General features: G+C 63.4%; 3 protein-coding genes across 3 annotated transcripts; 1 reads left to right on the top strand and 2 right to left on the bottom strand.

Annotated features, from left to right (window-relative positions):
- Nucleotides 1-28: 28 nt before the first annotated feature.
- Nucleotides 29-4,789, top strand: RRNAD1 (ribosomal RNA adenine dimethylase domain containing 1). Its single transcript, XM_032204300.1, has 8 exons — nucleotides 29-37; nucleotides 308-616; nucleotides 1,329-1,391; nucleotides 1,496-1,973; nucleotides 3,096-3,354; nucleotides 4,226-4,335; nucleotides 4,428-4,527; nucleotides 4,741-4,789. Exons 1-8 carry the CDS (start codon nucleotides 29-31, stop codon nucleotides 4,787-4,789), a joined length of 1,377 nt encoding a protein of 458 aa, XP_032060191.1.
- Nucleotides 4,790-5,369: 580 nt separating this feature from the next.
- On the bottom strand, nucleotides 5,370-7,543 carry MRPL24 (mitochondrial ribosomal protein L24). The gene is made up of 6 exons (XM_032204473.1): nucleotides 7,482-7,543; nucleotides 7,166-7,353; nucleotides 6,095-6,190; nucleotides 5,882-5,985; nucleotides 5,651-5,781; nucleotides 5,370-5,565 (listed from the first exon to the last, which is right to left on the bottom strand). Exons 2-6 carry the CDS (start codon nucleotides 7,346-7,348, stop codon nucleotides 5,429-5,431), a joined length of 651 nt encoding a protein of 216 aa, XP_032060364.1. The 5' UTR covers nucleotides 7,349-7,353; nucleotides 7,482-7,543; the 3' UTR covers nucleotides 5,370-5,428.
- Nucleotides 7,544-8,543: 1,000 nt separating this feature from the next.
- Nucleotides 8,544-14,573, bottom strand: HDGF (heparin binding growth factor). The gene is made up of 6 exons (XM_032204398.1): nucleotides 14,459-14,573; nucleotides 9,952-10,028; nucleotides 9,580-9,718; nucleotides 9,308-9,490; nucleotides 9,025-9,230; nucleotides 8,544-8,860 (listed from the first exon to the last, which is right to left on the bottom strand). The coding sequence occupies exons 1-6, from the start codon at nucleotides 14,543-14,545 to the stop codon at nucleotides 8,854-8,856; spliced, it is 699 nt and encodes a 232-aa protein (XP_032060289.1). The 5' UTR covers nucleotides 14,546-14,573; the 3' UTR covers nucleotides 8,544-8,853.
- Nucleotides 14,574-17,082: the final 2,509 nt, after the last annotated feature.

Raw genomic sequence — 17,082 nt, 5'->3', positions numbered from 1 at the left:
GACCCCAACACCAACCCCAACCCTAATTATGACCCTAGTTAGGACCCCAACCCTAACCCCAACCCTTATTAGGACCCCAACCACAACCCTAACCTTAATTATGACCCTAATTAGTCCCCAACCCCAACCCCTACCCCAACCCCAATGAGGACCCCAACCCTGACCCCAACCCTAATTACTCCCCCAACACCAACCCCACCCCTAATTATCACCCTAATTACTCCCCCAACCCCGACCCCACCCCAATTACCACCCTAATTAGGACCCCACCCCAATTACCCCCCTAACCCCCCCGTTTCCCCCCCAGGACTTCTTCTCCCGGGGGCTGTGGGCTCAGCTCCCCCCGGCCTGGCAGGAGGCGCTGGCGGCGGCGCCCCCCCGGCAGCTGGCGGCCGCCCTGCTGGGGGCCGGGGGGGTCCCGGGGGGGTCCCCGGGGGGGTCGGCCTGGCCCCTGTCCCTCCTGGCCTTCGTCGCCGCCGCCCGCGCCCTGGCTTTGCCCCGGGGGGGGCGTCCCGGGGGGGCCCCGCGCCCCCCCTGCCACAGCCCCCGCCTGCACCCGCTGCTGCGCCGCCACGTCAAGGCCAAGAAGCAGCACGAGATCCGGCGCCTCGGCAAGGTGGGGGCCCCCCCGCGGCACCCCAAAACACCCCATAACACCTCGTGTCACCCCATAACACCCTGGGTCACCCCACAAGGCCCCATGTCACCCCATAACACCCTGTGTCACCATGTGCCCCCCCCATCACCCCACGTCCCTCATGTTCCCCCATGCCCCCCGTGTCACCCCAAAACACCCCATAACACCCTGTGTCACCCCACAAGGCCCCACGTCACCACGTGCCCCCCCATGTCACCCCATAACACCCCGTGTCACCCTACAAGGCCCCGGGTCACCGCATGCCCCCCCCGTGTCACCCCGTAACACCCCAGGTCATCACGTGCCCCCCTGCATCACCCCACAACACCCCCTGTCACCCCATGCCCCCCCATGTCACCCTACAGCTTCTCTGTGTCACCCCACAACCCCCAGCGTCACCCCACAACACCTCTGCCCCCCCATGTCACCCTATAACACCCCGTGTCACCCCATGACCCCCCCACGTCACCCCATGTCCCCCCAACCCCCCCGCACCACACCAACCCCCCCACGTCCCCCTGTCCCCACCCATGTCCCCCCAAACACCCCCATATCACCCCCCAACCCCCCTTTGTCACCCCCCAACCCCCCTTTGGTACCCCCCAACCCCCCCCCCAACCCCCCCATATCCCCCCAAACTCCCCCATATCCCCCCAACCCCCCCCCAATGTCACCCCCTGTCCCCCCCCAGGTGCTGCAGCGGCTGAGCGAGGCCACCGGCTGCGACCGCGTGGTGGACGTGGGCTCAGGACAGGTACAAAAGGGGGGCTCCGGGCTGACGGGGGGGGGACGGGGACACTTTGTGCCCCCCCAAACCCCACCGGGCACCTCCCCGTGTCCCCTGTCCCCCCCCCCCAGGGCCACCTCTCGCGCTTCCTGGCCTTCGGCCTCGGCCTCTCCGTCACCGCCGTGGAGGGCGACGGGCGCCTGGCGGGGCTGGCCGAGCGCTTCGACCGCGAGCTGCTGCGGGAGCTGGCCAAAAAACGGGCACGGGGCGCCGGGGGGGGGTCTCTCCCACCCCCCCGGCACCCTAAAAGCACCCCCCGAAATCCTAAACCCCCCCCCGGCTCCCCCCAAAACCCGCGGTGCCCGCGGCACGTGGCCGGCCGCTTGGATCCGGGGGCGCCCGGGGAGGAATTTTTGTTGCCCCCCGAGCCCGGGCAGGGCCCCCCCGTTAGGAACCCGCTGCGGGGGGAGCCCGGGGGGGGGCAGAGGGTGCTGCTGACGGGGCTGCACGCCTGCGGGGACCTGAGCGTGGCCCTACTGCGCCACTTCGCCCGCAGCCCCCACGTGGCCGCCGTCACCTCGGCCGCCTGCTGCTACATGAAGCTGTCCACGCGGCCACAGCCCCAAAATCCGGGTTCCCAGCCCCAAAATCTGGATTCCCAGCCCCAAAATCCCACTCCCCTGCCCCAAAATCTGGGTTCCCAGCCCCAAAATCCTGCTCTCCATCCTCCAAATCCCGCTCCCCAGCCCCAAAATCTGTGTTCCCAGCCCCAAAATCCCACTCCCCTGCCCCAAAATCTGGATTCCCAGCCCCAAAATCTGGGTTCCCAGCCCCAAAATCCCATTCCCCAGCCCCAAAATCTGGGTCCCCAGCCACAAGACCCCGGTCTCCAGCCCCAAAATCCTGCTCTCCATCCCCCAAATCCCACTCCTCAGCCCCAAAATCTGGGTCCCCAGCCCCGAAACTCCGGTCCCCAGCCCCAAAATCTGGGTCTCCAGCCACAAGACCCCAGTCCCCAGCCCCTAAATCTTGGTCCCCAACCCCCAAATGTTGGTCCCCAACCCCAAAACTCCACTCCCCAGGCCCCAAACCCTGCTCCCCATCCCCAAAATCTTGGTCCTCAGCCCCAAAGCCCCAATTTCCAGCCCCCAGCCCCTGCTTCCCAGCCCCAAAACCCCGGTTCCCAGCCCCAAAATCTGGGTCCCCAACCCCAAAACCCCACTCCCCATCCCCAAAACCCCGCTCCCCAGCCCCAAGAGCCCACTCCCCAGCCCCAAAATCTGGCTCCCCATCCCCAAAATCTTGGTCACCAGCCCCCAAACCCCACTCCCCATCCCCAAAACCCCGCTCCCCAGCCCCAAAACCTTGGTCCCCATCCCCAAAATCTTGGTCCCCAGCCCCAAAACCTTGCTCCCCAGCCCCAAAATCTTGGTCACCAGCCCCAAAACCCTGTTCCCCATCCCCAAAACCCCACTCCCCAGCCCCCAAATTTTAGTCCTCAACCCCAAAACCCCGCTCCCCAGCCCCAAAACCCCCTTCCCCAGCCCCCAAACCCCCCTCCCCAGCCCCAAAACCTTGGTCCCCAGCCCCAAAACCTTGCTCCCCAGCCCCAAAACTCCACTCCCCAGCCCCAAAATCTGGCTCCCCAACCCCAAAATCTGGCTCCCCAACCCCCAAACCCCCCTCCCCAGCCCCCAAACCCCCCTCCCCACCCCAAAACCCCCCCTCCCCACCCCGTGGGCTACCCGCTGAGCTCCTGGGTGTCGGGGCTGCGTGGCCACGAGCTGTCGTCCCGCGCCCTGGAGGCCGCGTGCCACGCGCTGGAGGCTTTTGCGGGGCGGCTGCTTTTGGGGGGGGGGGGGGACAGCTCCGGGATGCGCCCCCACGGGCACCGAGCGGCCCTACAGAGCCTCGGCCCCACCGCCCAGCCCAGCCTCCAGCACCCAAGGGTGCGGCCCGGGAGGAGAGCCCTGAGCCTCGGCGTCTCCGAGTGCGTGCGGGGTGAAAGAGGGGGGGGTGGGGGGGTTCTTTTGGGGTGGGAGCTTCTTTGGGGGTGGGATTTTGCATGGGGGGGGGCTTTTGGGGTGTCCCCTCACCTGGGTTCCCTTCTTTTGGGGTGTCCCCTCTCCTGGGGTTCCTTTTCCTGGGGGACCAGGGGCTTTCTTTTGGGGTGTCCCTTCTCCTGGGATCCCTTCTTTTGGGGTGTCCCCTCTCCTGGGGGGCTGGGGGTTTTCTTTTGGGGTCTCTCTTCTCCTGGGGGCCTTCTTTTGGGGTGCACCCTCCTCCTGGGGTCCCTTCTTTTGGGATGTTCCCTCTCCTAGGGTTCCTTTTCCTGGGGGACCAGGGGCTTTCTCTTGGGGTGGCCCTTCTCCTGGGGGGCTGGGGGATCTTTTTTTGGGGTGTCCCCTCTCCCAGGATCCCTTGTTCTGGGGTGTTCCCTCTCCTGGGGGGCTTTCTTTTGGGGTGTCCCCTCTCCTGGGGGGGGTTGGGGGATTTCTCCTGGGGCATCCCTTCTCCTCGGGAGCCTTCTTTTGGGGTTTACCCTCTCCTGGGGTGTCCCTTCTTCTGGGGTCGTCCCCTGCTGAAGTCCCCTTCTCCTGGGATCCCTTCTTTTGGGGTGTCCCCTCTCCTGGGGGGGGCTGGGGGCTTTCTTTTGGGGTGTCCCTTCTCCTGGGGGGGCTTCTTTTGGGGTGTCCCCTTCTCCTGGGGTGTCACTTCTCCTGGGATCCCTTCTGGGGTGCCTTCTTTTGGGGTGTTCCCTCTCTTGGGGGTCCTCCCCCTTCCCCTGGGGGTCTCCCCCTTCCCCTGGGGGTCTCCCCCTACTCACCACCCCCCCCATATCCCTCTCCCCCCCCCCCCAGCTCCGCCCGGCAGCAGGAGCTGCTCGCCTTCCGCTGCCTGGCGCTGCTCCTGGCCCCGCTGGTCGAGAGCCTCATCCTCCTCGACCGCCTCCTCTACCTGCGGGAGCAAGGTGGGGGCCCCACCCTTGGGGTTTGGGGGGGTCGGAGGGGAGAAATCGGGGAGGGGGCAGCGAGCTCGAGGCTCTTTTTGCCCCCTCCCCAGGTTTCCAGTGCGCCCTGCTGCCTCTTTTTGATCCCCGCTTCTCCCCGCGCAACCTGGTGCTGGTGGCGGCCAGGGCGCCGCTGGAGGGGGTGCTGGAGGGGCTGGGGGACAGCAGCGAGGAGGAGGAGGAAAAGGGGGAGGAAGAAGAGGAGGAGGAGGAGGAGGGAGCGTGGCCCCCCAGCCCGGGGTGCAAAAAATCGGGCAGAAAACAAAATATAGATGCAAAAAATGCAGAGAAACCCTAAATAAAGATGCAAAAAAATGGAGAAAACCAGAATCTAGATCCAAAAAAATGGCAAAACTCCAAATCTAGATGCAAAAAATACGGTGAAACCCTAACTATAGATACAAAAATACAGTGAAACCCCAAATCTAGATGCAAAAACTACGGTGAAACCCCAAAACCCCAGTCCCCAGCCCCCAAACCTTGGTCCCCAATCCCAAAACACCACTCCCCAGCCCCAAAGTTTGGGTCCCCAGCCCCAACCCTGGAGGGGGTGCTGGAGGGGCTGGAGGACAGCAGCGAGGAGGAGGAGGAGGAGAAGGGGGAGGAAGAGGAGGAGGAGGAGGGAGTGTGGCCCCCCAGGCCCCAGCGTGGCAGAGAGACGCCCAAAAAGTACCACAGCTGCAAAATATACAGCGAAAAACAAAATATAGATGCAAGAAATACGGTGAAACCCTAAATAAAAATGCAAAACAATGACGAAACCCTAAATAAAGATGCAAAAAAATGGAGAAAACCTGAATATAGATGCAAAAAATACGGAGAAACCCTAAATAAAGATGCAAAAAAATACGGAGAAACCAGAATACAGATGCAAAAAAACGGCGAAACCCCAAATCCAGATGCAAAAAATATGGCAAAACCCTAAATCCAGATGCAAAAAATCTGGCGAAACCCCAAATCTATATGCAAAAAAATGGCGAAACCCCAAATCTGGATACAAAAAGTCCTTTACTCGGAGCTGCTGCCCCCGGGGGGCTCCCCCCTTGCCCCCCGCTCAGTACCAGTAGGATTTCCTGGCCCGGCGCGTCTCCACGATGCCCGCGGCCTCCATCACCTCCTCCTCGAAGGTCTTGAGCGAGGGCAGGTAGGTTTTCTCCAGCACGTCCTCCACCGACGTGTCCTTGGGGCCGTCTGCGGGCAGAGAGGCCGGCACTAAGCCCCCCCCCAGCCCCAAATCCCCCCACTTTAGCCCCAAAACCCCCCCCCCTGATCTCACCGATCCACTGCTCGGGGACGACCCCGTCGCGGCGCTGCCGTAGGGGCAGGGGGAGGATGCGGCCGGTGCGCAGCGACACCCGCACCCGCTCCCCCTCCTCCGTGTAACGCCACTGCACCTCCGTCGGCTTCCTGGAGAGGCAAAAAAGGACCAAAATCAGCAGGAATTGCCCTAAATCCATCCCACGGGTTTTTATGCCCCCCCCCCCCGGGGTGTTTTTGGGGTTTTTACCGGTCCTCAGGGTCCACCAAGGCGACCTGGCTGAGCAGCAGCGGGGCCTCGCTGGCGATGTAGGTGCTGCTGAATTTGGCCATCCTGTTGATGTAGCGGTAGTGCTGCGGGGTGAGGGGGGGGTTAAGGACGGGCCGTGCCCCCCCCTTAACACCGTAGCCCCCCCCTTAACACCGTAGCCCCCCCCCCAACCCCTCCCCGCTCGCTCCTCACCGTGTTCAGCCCCTCCACCACGACCCAGTTGCGGGCTCGCACCACCTGGGTGACCAGCCCCTGGCGCCCCGCGTCCTTCCCGGCCAGCACCTGGACCTGTGGGGGGGGGCAAAAGGAACAAGGAGGGGGGGCTCAATAGGGTTGGAAAAATGGGGGGGGTCCCTAGGGATCAACAAACAGGAGGAGGGGGCTCAGTGGGGTTGAAGGAATTGGGGGGGGTCCACAGGGATTAATAAATAGGGAGGTAAAAGGGGGGGGGGCCTGGGTCCCATAAAAAGGGGGGGGGTGCAGAGGGGATGAAGGAATGGGGGGGGGTCCCCGGAGGAGCCCTAAATTTGGGGGGGATCCCCAGGGGAGTCCTAAAAGCAGGGGGGGGTCTCCAGGTCCCATTAAAGGGGGAGGGGGGGCTTCCAGGGGGTTATTAAGGGGGCTCCATGGGTCCCATTAAAGAGGGGGGTCCCCAGGGGGCCATTAAAGGGAAGGGGGGGGTCCCCAGGGGAGCCCTAAAAGGGGGGAGGGTCCCAGGTCCTATTAAAGGGGGAATGGGGGGGCTCTCCAGGGGGGCATTAAAAGGGGAGCACTAAAGGGGGGGCTCCCCGGATCTCAATTAAAGGGGGGGGGTCATTAAAGGAGAGGGTGCCCGGGGTCCATTAAAGGGGGGGGGGGCTCCCTGGTCCCACTTGGGGGGGGGGGGGTTCCCTGGGTCCCAACTAAAGAGGGGATCTTCCTGGGGGGTCATTAAAGGGGGGGGAGTCCCCGAGTCCCTATCGGGGGGAGGGGGGGCCGGGTCCCACTTAGAGGGGGGGGTCCCTGGATATCAATTAAAGGGGGAGGTCTTCCTGGGGGGTCATTAAAGGAGGGGGGGGAGTCCCCGGGTGCAAATTAAGGGGAGGGGTCCCCGGGTCCCATTTGGGGGGGGGGGGGGGGTCATTAAAGGGGTTGGAGTCCCCGGGTCCCTATTAAGGGGGAGGAGGGGGCCGGGTCCCAATTAAAGGAGGGGTGTCCCCAGATCCCAATTAAGGGGGGGGGGCTCCCGGCTTCCAATTAGGGAGGGGATTGGGGGGGGCTCACCGTGTCCCCCCGGAACACCTTCCACTCGTCCCTGTGCAGGGGCTCCACGAACACTTTGTTGCGGCGCTGCCCGGGGGGGTTCCTGCGCTGCTCGGGGGCGGTGCCGGGGCGCCACGTCCCGTGCCGGTACCCGGGGGGCAGCCGGGGCCGCGCCGCCAGGCCCAGCAGGGCCGAAACCCGCATGGCGGCTGTGGGGGGAGTGGGCACCGGCTGAGAAGGGGCCGGGGCCGAGCCCCCACACCGGGAACGGGGCCCCGGGACCGGCCCCGACCCCCCCGGAGCCCCCCGGGCCCCCCCCGGTTCCCCCCGGCCTCACCTCAGCGCCCCGCCGCCTCCCGCTCCCGGAAGTGGCGGCGCCGCGGGGCACGCCGGGACGCGTAGTCCCGCCGCGGGGCATGATGGGAGTTGTAGTTCTCTTCCCCCCCCCCGTTTCCTCCTCCTCTTCCTCCCCCTCGTGGCCCGCCGCTGGCGCGGTGCATCACGGGAGCGCGCCGCCATTGACCCCTCCCTCTCGCTGCCTACGCCGCGGGGCATGCTGGGAGTTGTAGTCCACGCGGCCTCCCCCCAGTTTCCCCAGTACCCCCCCACTCCAGCACGGCCCAGTCCCACCGAAAAGACCCCCGGGGCGGGCAGGGAGCTGGGGCAGGGCTTTGGGGGCGGCGGTGAGGCCGCGGGGTCGCCCTACCCCAGCTCCCTGCCCCCATGGCCGCCATTACAGCCCCCCCCAATCTGCCCCCAGTTGCCCCTCACCCCCCCCAGTTGCCCCCCAGTGCCCCCCCCCAGGCCTCCCACTGCTCCCCAGGCCCAGTCCTGGGACCCCAAGCGGGGCTGTGGCGGTGGCCGAGGCCTGGGGACAGGGGGCTGGGGGTTCCCCCCATGGCTGGGGGGGGGGGCCCTGAGGGGTCCCTGGGGGTCCCCAGTGCCCGGGGGGGGGGCAGCAGCGGCGCTGGGGGCTGGGAGCGGGGCTGGCCCCCGGCCACGGCTCCATTTTCTGCTGCTGCTCCCGGCCCCGCACCCACGGGGCTCTCCCAAGGGATTTGGGCACCTTCCCGGGGGGCTTTGGGCACCGGGATCCCCACCGAGCCCCCCCCTCAAGGAGCCACCGGTGGGGACGAAGCATTTGTGAGGGGCAACGGCTCCCATCCCAGCCCCCCCCCCCGTGGCATTTTCTTGCAGAATGGTGATTTTCCCCATTAATAAAAACCCCTCCTGTACAAATCTTCCTCCTGCCATTCTCCCTCCCCTCTCTTGCTGATTTTTCTCCCCCCCTTCCAGCTCCGGGCCCTTTCTGCATTTCCTTCGGGCACCGAGAAGGTGAAACTGAGCCCAAAGGGGCCCGAAACGGCCCCCCCAGACAAAAAACACCGGGCAGAAGCGCTTTAAAAAGGCATGAATCGCTTTTATTTCAAATCAACTGATCAGCCCCCTAGAAATCACTAATACAAAGCATGCGCCCTGCGACGGCGGGGCCAGGAGATGCGGGTCGGTTCAGGGGTTATCGTTACCGGGTTTTCTCTTCATTTCTCTCGTTTATTTTATTTTTTTTTCTTTTTTTTTTTCTTTTTTTTTCCCGTTTGTTTCTCGTTTCCGGAGCCGCGGCCGTTGACGAGCCGACGAGGGCGAGACGGGGCAGCACCCAGGGGAGCCCAGCGGGGAAGGGGCAGGAGATCAGCTCGCCGGGGAGGCCTCTACGGACTGCGGGGACGAAGAAAACCGGGTGCTCGGTCACAAACCTCACGATCTCGAGACCCCCACTGGGGACACAGCCCAAGGACCCCCAAATCCACACCCCTGTGCCCAGGTGGGTGGAGGAGAGCCCAGTTTGGGGGGCTGGGGGGCACCCCGCTCACCGCCCTCACCTCTCCTTGTGGTCTCTGACCTCCTCCGCCTTGTCCTTGCCCTCCTGCTTGGCTTCGTTGGCGTCCGGCACGCCGGCGGCGTCGCTGTTCTTCTCCTTCTCGCCTTCGGCTGGGTTGGGCTTCGGCTCCTCCTTGGGGGCCTCTTCGTTGTCGACCTTCTTCTCCCCTTCCTGCCCCTCCGCCTCCTTGGTGCGTTTGGGGGAGTCCTGGGCGCGGGGAGCTCGGCTCAGCCCTGCCCTTTGCCCCCTGCCCTTTGCCCCCCCATCCCCGCCGCCCCCCCTACCTCCAAAGCATCTTCTGCTTTCCTCTTGATCCCGGCTTTCTCGTTCTTCTCCTTGGACTGCTCGTCGATCACCAGCTTCCCCTCCTCGTCGCTGCTGCCCTCCGCGTTGCCTTTCTTCTCCCCGTCACCCTCCGGCTCCCGCTCGGGCTCGGCGTCCTCGGGGCAGGTCTTCTTCGGGGTGGGCTGGGGGTGACACCGGGGCTTAGAAAAGGGGGCCGGGATGCCCGGGGAGGGGGCCACGGGGGGGCTGCAGCCGGCAGATCGCCACCCACCTGGTACCCGGAGGCTTTGACGGTCGGGTTGTTCTCGATCTCCCACAAACCTTCGCTGAACCCTTTCCTTTTGTTGGGTTTCCCAAACTTCTCCTTGCATTCTTCATAGGGGAAGAGGTCTTTGGGCCCCAGGAATGCCCTGCTCGGGGGAAAAGCGATGAGAAACGGCAGCTGGGGTGTCCCACCTCTCCCCCAAAACCCCCCGGACCACCCCACCGGCTCCTTCCCCAGCTTTGCAGCACCCTATGCCCCCAGGACCACCCCGACCTCCTGCCCTGGTCCATCAGCGTCACTGCCCCATGGAGATGGAGACCCCAAAGGGCCGGATCTCTCCCCGTTAGCCCCCCCAGCTCGTGGCAGGGCCCCACTCACGTTTCGTGGGTCCCGAAGAAGAAGACTTGGTATTTGTTGGAGGACGACTTCACTGCGGCTTCTGGCATCTCGTCGATCTGCACAAAAAAAAAGAGGAAAAGGTGAAAAAAAAGAGGAGAAGGTGAAAAAAAAGAGGAGAAGGTGAAAAAAAAGAGGAGAAGGTGAAAAAAAAGAGGAGAAGGTGAGGGCGCAGCCACCGGGACCTCCCAGGGCACCATCCTGGCCCTCGTGTCCCCGTTCCCGACCCCTGACACCATGGGGAAGGTGCCTGGATCCATTTGGGGCATCGCAGCCGCCCCCTCCCCGCTCCCGAGCCGGCGGCAGCCCCGCGAACACCCCGAGGGGACGGCGAGGAGCGGCCGCCCTAAGCCCTTGTCTAGACGGGCTCAGACGCATCGAGCTCAGCAAAATCGGGGCCCCGGCCGCACGCAGGATGAACAACTCCAGCCCGGCCCTCGGGGGGGGGGGCAGCCCTGACACCCAGAGCCCCCCCGGGTGGGCGAGCAGCCCCCCGGCAGCAGGTGCCGTGGCACCCAGCGGGAATATTCCCGGCGCGCCACGCGGGGAGCGTGGCACCAGCAGCACCAGCAGCTTTTTATAGCGTCTAAAAATAAACCCCCCCCCCCCGGCTCCAGCCAGCGCGGCCATAAATTCCCCAGAAAGCCTCGAAGGAAAGGGGGAAGGAGACAAAACGGGCGGGGGGCTCGCCGGGGAGCGGGGTGGGAGAGCAAAACCCTGCGGGGTCCCGCTGCTGACTCACGGCGCGACCTTGCCTCAGTTTCCCCAGTTTTCTGCCACCGGGTTTTTTGGTTTTTTTTTTTGTCCCCTTCCTCCTGGCACGTCTGAGGGCTGCTGGGGTGGGATGCCCGAGCTGGGGACTCCCCACGGGGACGGGGACACTCGTGGGGGACGTCCCCATGCCCTCCCTGCTGCCCACGCACAGCTCGGGGGGGCACCCAGCACCCAAAACCCCACCCTAGGGTGCTCTGGTGACCAGCAGGGACCCGGTGCTGTGCCGGGGCACCGAGCCCTGGGTGTGGGGCCACCGCGGGCAGCGCCCAGCCCCACGCCCTCCTCCCTGCATCCTCCTTCCCGGATCCCTCGGCGCGTTTTGGGCTCGGGGACGTGCCTCCACTCGCTGGCACCCCCGGGCCCGGGGCCATGGCCCACACGTGGGAGCCCTCCGAGGGCCACGGCGCAGCTCCCGGGCCCATTTGGGGGATTCGGGATGGGGAACGGGGCGAGAATCGGACCCCACCGGCACCAAACTCGGCCTCGCCGTCGCGCCCCTGGTGCCGGAGCCCTGCCCGCCACCGGGCTCCGTCCCCATTTGGTGCTTGGGGGGGGGGACGGGGACGGGAGGAGAAAATCTGAGTCAGAGGGCGGGCGGCCAGCCCGGCCCCGCCAGCAGCGGGGACGTTTGGGCGCGGATCACGTTTCTGCAGGTCGCTCCCAGGCCACCGCGGGCCCCCCCCGGAGCCCTTTAGGGCCCCCAGTGCCACCCCATTGTCTGCCCTGGCTCCTATGGAAAAGAAGAGGCTCCTTCGAGCTCGGTTTCACCCTGGGGGGGGGACAAAACCAGCCCCAACGTGGCTACAAAGCCTTGGGAGCGGGCCCGGCTATTTTTAAAACCTCCATCCCCAAGCAGAGGCGGCGCACGTGGGGCCACCGCGGTGGCTCCAGCCCCCGGTGCTCGGCCCTACAGCCCCCCCCCGGGGACGGGGACCCCTGGGGTGCCACCGTCCCCGAGTTTGTCCCCCCCCCAGCTGCACGGTGCCACGTCCCCGGCCCCACAGCGGGAGCCGTCCTTGGCCAAGGTCGTGGGTGGGCAAAGGGAGCGCGGCGGGGACCCCGTGGAATAGGGGGGGGTTTGGGGACCCCCCCCCACGCCATGGGGCCACCCCTCGGTGACTGCTGAATGTCCCCAGGGTGCTGGGGGCCGGTCCCTTGTAGAAAGGGCGCGCGCCACAGGCGGCACCCAACGGGCGATAGCCCCTTATCTGGCCTTTTTTCACCCAAAACTGTGTCCTCCTGGAAAAGGCCGCGGCATCTCCAGGCGCAGCGGCGGGCGGGGAAGTTTGGGGAGGGGAGATAAGGGGCTGGGGGCCGAGATACCCCAACAGCAGCGCGGGCAGGAGCTGGGGGGGGGCTGGAAACGCCCCCCCCCGACCCCCTGGGACCCCCCCTGGACAAGGGGGCCGGAGCCCACCCGGCTGCTGAAGCACCCGGGGGCATCACCGGGAAGGGGGTGTCACCATCCTGTCCTTGCAAGGGGGGGCAAAAGAAATTCAAAATAAATTCAAAATGAATTAAAAATAATAAAAAAAAGGGGCTGGGGTGGTAGGATGAGCGTGCCCCCCCCGCCCCCCGCACGGACTCTGCCCCCAACCTCTGCTCCTGGACTTTGCAACCGGTGCCCGGAGCGGGGCTGGGAGCTGCCCAGCTGGGCCCCGGCCGTGCCAGGCCCCGTTGGGGACAGGGGTGGCGATTTGGGGGCGGGCAGGGGGAGTTCGTTAATTAATTAACGTGGATCCAGCCCGTGGGGGGCCACACGCACCCACCCGGCTGCCACTGGTGCCAGCTGGCCTCAAAGGGCATCGCTGCGGGGGCTCAGCTCGTCCCCGGGGGCCTGAGCCTGCCCACCCCAAAAAGGCCCCAAAAAGGCCCCGAATGCCCCCAAAAAGGCCCTGAATGCTGGTGAAGGGGGTGGGTGACACTCGGGGCCCTGCAGCAGCACCGGTCCTCATAAAAAATAAATAATGGGCTGTAAAAAAGAAGGGCCTGGCCATGGCATGAGGGGGGGAGAGCTTATGGGGTCAGGGAATGGGGTGCCACCGCCGTCCCCAGCCGCTTGCACCCCAGGAGGGGGGGGGGACAGCAAAACCCCTACTGGGCCCTGGTGGTGCCAGCCCCCCTGCCTCAGTTTCCCCTCGGGAGAGGTTTCCAGGCATAAATCAGGGGTTTTTGGTGAAAGATGGAACAAAACTTGGGGGGGGGGGGCTGAGCCGGGGCCGCTCGTGTTGCCGGTGCTTTTTTTAGGGGGGGGGGGGACGGGACCCAGGCACACGTGGTGGGGAAACCAACCCCGGCGCCTCTTTGCCCTCGGTTTCTCCACCACCTCCTGCTCCTGTTTTGTCCATGCTTGTTTTGGGGTCCTGGGGGGGGGGGGCAAAAAAACCCAAACACCCCCATGGGGCTGGGGCCGGGGGGCGTTTCTTTAGGGCGCCCCATTAGTCACGGGCCCTGCCCGCTCCGCTGGAGCGAGAAATGGGATTACTCAGCGGCCGAGGGGGCTCAGGTTGCCCCCCCCCGGCCCCCAACCCCACAGCCAGGCCCTGAGGGGGGGTCCTGGGGGGGGTTTTGGGGTCCTGGGGGGGCGCGACCATGAGGTTTTGGGGTGGTTTGGTTTGATTCCTTTCGGTGTTTTGAAGCGGAGGCCGAACGAAGCCTGGCGCTTCCAGGCCTCGGTGGCGGGGATGGGGGGGTCCTGGGGGGGGTTTGTGGGGGGCTCGTGGGGACCCCCCCATCGAGCAGAGGGTGCAGGGAGGCCTCTGGGCCCCCCCCCCCAAGAGAAGGCGCTTTCGAGTGCGCGTTTCGGGGGCCGGTGCCAAAAGCCAGCGGCTCCCCACCCCCTCCCCGGCCTGGCCGCCAAAATCCCCAGAAACCAAACAAAAGTTGGCCAGGCCCAGGGAGGGGAAAGAGCCCGGGGGGGGGGGGCACCCATGGCTGGGGGGGGGCTCCTCCACCTTCCCCTTTCGCTGCCCACCCCCCAAAATTTATCCGCCCCCCCCCCCCCCAAAAAGCCAGGGCCGTGTGGGCACAGCGCGGCCCTGCACCCTCTGCAGCCAGGCCGGGTTTTATTTTTTTTGGGGGGGGCTCAAGGAGCTTGTGGTGGTGTGGGGGGGTCGAGGGAAAGCCCCCCCCCAGCCCTAAATAAAGCCACAGTGTTTGGGGGGGGTAAAATCCACCTAAAATCCACCTAAAATCCGCCTAAAATCCACCTCCCCCCCCGCCCGCCCCCGACTTGTCCCCGTGGGCACGTGGAGGGTTGGGGACCCCCCCCCACGTGTGGGACCCCCCCAATGTGTGTGTGTGACCCCCCCAATGTATGTGACCCCCCCCCCCAATGTCTGTGTGACCCCCCCATCTCTATGGCCTCCCTCCACGTTTGTCCCCCCCCCCCCCACGTGTGTGTGCCCCCCCTCTCCCATTGGGGGCAGGATGCGACCAGGACACTTCACCCCCCCCAAAATAAAACCCCATTTACCCCCCCCACGTGCTCTCATAGAGGGGGGGGGCACACACACTCGTGTCCCCCCCCCCCTTTTTGCACACACCTGCCTGTACCAAGGGGGTGTGGGGGGGGGCACATTGTTTCCCCGGGGAGATCCAAGCCAACGTTCGCCCGTGAAAAATGGAAATTACAAAAAATAAAAGCCCAAAGGTGGCCCCCCCAACCCTAAAAAGTGTGTGTCCCCCCCCCGTGTCCCCCCCCCTCGGTGCTTACCCGGGCAGGCCAGTGCGGGTAGCCCTTCATCTTGGCGAAAACCAGGTCCCCGCATTTGTACTCCTTCTGCCGGTTGGACCGGGACATGGTGGCTGCCGGGGGGGGGGGCAATTAGGGCTTGGGGGGGGGGGGGGGGATAAAGGGGAAGGGGGGGGGGGAAGGAAAAAAAGGGAGGGGAAAAAAAAAAAAAAAAAAAAAAAAGGGCGAAGTTTGGGAGCCCGGCAAAAAAATAAAAAATTAAAGAAAATGAAAAAAAAAAATGATAAAGGGGGTGTGGGGGGGGTAAAAAGCGTGGGGGGGGGGGAAAAAAAGGGGGAGGGGGGAGGAAGGCGGCGGCCCCCACCGCAGCACGGCGCGGGGGGGGGGGGGGGCGGCGGCCCCGGTGCTAGGAGCGGCGCGGCGCGGCGGGCCCCTGCCCCATGCAGTTGTTTGTGTTTGAATTCAACTGCGCCCTCCCCCGGCCCCCCCCAAATCCCTTCTTCTTTCCCCCCCCCCCCCCCCCCCCCAACCAAAAAAAAAGGGGAAAAAAAAAAAAAAAAATAAAAAAAAAATCCCCTCCCCGCCGCTCGAGGCGCTCCGCGCTCCCTTGGCCGCCCTGGCGCAAGCGCGCTCCCGTTTGCGCGCCCCCCCCCCCCCGCCTCGTGTAGGGTCACGTCTGCAAAAATAATTAACACGCCCCTAATTAGCCATGCGTGGGGCTAAGGGGGGTGTTTTTTTTTTTTCTAGGGGGGTGCTCGGCTCCTTTTGTGCGAGAAGTTTGGGAAGGAAGGGATTTGGGAAAGGGTTTGGGGAAGGGTTTGGGGAGAAAATTGGGAATTAATCTGGGGAGAAAATGGGGAGTTAATTTGGGAGGAAAACTGGGAGTTAATTTGGGAGGAAAATTGGGAGTTAATTTGGGAGGAAAATTGGGAGTTAATTTGGGAGGAAAATGGGGAATTAATTTAGGAAAGAATCTGGGAAGAAATTTGGGGATGAGTTTGGGAAATAATTTGGGAAGAGATTTGGGAATTTGGGAAGTAATTTGGGAAGAAAATTGGGAATAAATTGGAGAATTAATTTGGGAATTAATTTGGAAAATGATTTGGGAAGGAATTAGAGAATTAATTTGGGAGATAATTTGGGAAGAGATTTGGGAATTTGGGAAGTAATTTGGGAAGAAAAATGGGAATTAATTTGGGAAGAAGTTTGAGAATTAATTTGGGAAGTAATTTGGGAGATGATTTGGGAAGAAATATGGGAATTAATTTGGGAAATGATTTGGGGAGAAAATTGGGAGTTTGGGAAGGAATTTGGGAAATGATTTGGGGAGAAATTTGGGAAATGATTTGGGGAGAAAACTGGGAGTTTGGGAAGAAATTTGGAAATTTGGGAAATGATTTGGGGAGAAATTTGGGAATTAATTCGGGAAGAAAATTGGGAATTGTGAATTAATTTGGGAAGAAAATTGGGAAATAATTTGGGAAGAAATTTGGGAAATTAATTAAAACACAGAGTTTTAATTCCTGCTCAGGGAAGGGGCACCAGGCTGCTGGTGCATCTCCGTAGTCCCGAATCCTAAATTGGGGTGCTTTCATGTGTTTTTGTTTTTTTTTTTTTTGCCCAGAAAAGCCCCAAAATCCCAAATATTTTTTTTAGAAACTCCCTGGCACTGTGCAGGTACCGGGATTACCCCGGGTGCGCCACATGAGGCACGAAGGGGAATCTTTGGGTGCTGGAGGGTCAAATTTTGGGGTGCTGGGGGGGGGTTCCCTCCTGCGTGTCCCCCCCAAAACCCCCTCAAATGCTCTCCTTGGGGTTCTGCACAGAGGTGACTCTCCTTGCAGCCCCCACCCTCTTTTCTTGCCCAAATTTCTCCTAATCAGCCCCAAAACTGCTCAGACAAGCAGCAGGAGGGGGCACAGGACCCCATTGCCAAGGGGGTGCCACCAGCCCCAAGAATTTGGGGAGGCGAAGGCGACCCAAAGACCCCCCTGGACCCTCATCCCTCTGGTCCCTGCCATCACGGCCCCATAGCACCCGCGCCCCTCGTGCGGCCCCGCTGTTTATGGGGTCTCTCCCGTTTCCCTTCCTGGGATCGCGTCCCCATGGCCAGGGGGAGCACAGTGGGGCCACATGTCAGGGCCGAGAGTGGGGCTTGCCGTTCGGGCACAGGGGGAGGCCATAATTAGGGGGAAAGGGGTTGGGACCCACATGGGGGAAGCCAAACCGGCCCCACAGATGCAGGAGCATCTTCCTCATCATTGTCATCCTCATCTTCCTCCAGCGCAGCCCGAGGATTGGGGCAGGAGGAGGTGTGGGAGGCTGGACACAAATGGTTATGGGGTTGAGGTGTTATGGGACTGGGACAGGAGCAGATATGGGGCCAGGGCAGGAGCAGTGTATGGGACCGGGGCAGTGTATGGGACTAGGACAGGCAAAGGTTATGGGACTGGGACACAGACAGGTATGGGACCAGAGTGGGGTGTAGGATTGGGGCCAGAGCAGGTTATAGGGCCAGAACACAAACGGATATGAGACAGGCACAGTGCATGGGACAGATTATGGGGTCAGAGCAGTGTATGGGATCAGGACAGGCACAGGTATGGGACCTGGGCAGACTACAGGGCCGGTGTAGTGTTTGGGAC

Source organism: Aythya fuligula, chromosome 28 (genome assembly GCF_009819795.1).
Source record: "Aythya fuligula isolate bAytFul2 chromosome 28, bAytFul2.pri, whole genome shotgun sequence".
NCBI classification, from domain to species: domain Eukaryota; kingdom Metazoa; phylum Chordata; class Aves; order Anseriformes; family Anatidae; genus Aythya; species Aythya fuligula.
This window is presented reverse-complemented; position numbering and strand designations above follow the sequence as displayed.

Coding starts and splice junctions, on each gene's coding strand:
- HDGF (XM_032204398.1), bottom strand. CDS start 14,545: ATGTCCCGGTCCAACCGGCAGAAGGAGTACAAATGCGGGGACCTGGTT. Junction 10,029..14,458: donor ACCCGCACTGGCCTGCCCGG/GTAAGCACCGAG, acceptor TTTTTTGTGCAG/ATCGACGAGATGCCAGAAGC. Junction 9,231..9,307: donor AAGCAGAAGATGCTTTGGAG/GTAGGGGGGGCG, acceptor CCCCGCGCCCAG/GACTCCCCCAAACGCACCAA.
- MRPL24 (XM_032204473.1), bottom strand. CDS start 7,348: ATGCGGGTTTCGGCCCTGCTGGGCCTGGCGGCGCGGCCCCGGCTGCCC. Junction 6,191..7,165: donor AGGTGTTCCGGGGGGACACG/GTGAGCCCCCCC, acceptor CCCCCCCCACAG/GTCCAGGTGCTGGCCGGGAA. Junction 5,986..6,094: donor TGGTGGAGGGGCTGAACACG/GTGAGGAGCGAG, acceptor CTCACCCCGCAG/CACTACCGCTACATCAACAG.
- RRNAD1 (XM_032204300.1), top strand. Junction 1,392..1,495: donor TGGACGTGGGCTCAGGACAG/GTACAAAAGGGG, acceptor CCCCCCCCCCAG/GGCCACCTCTCGCGCTTCCT. Junction 4,528..4,740: donor CTGGAGGGGGTGCTGGAGGG/GCTGGGGGACAG, acceptor CTCCAAATCTAG/ATGCAAAAAATACGGTGAAA.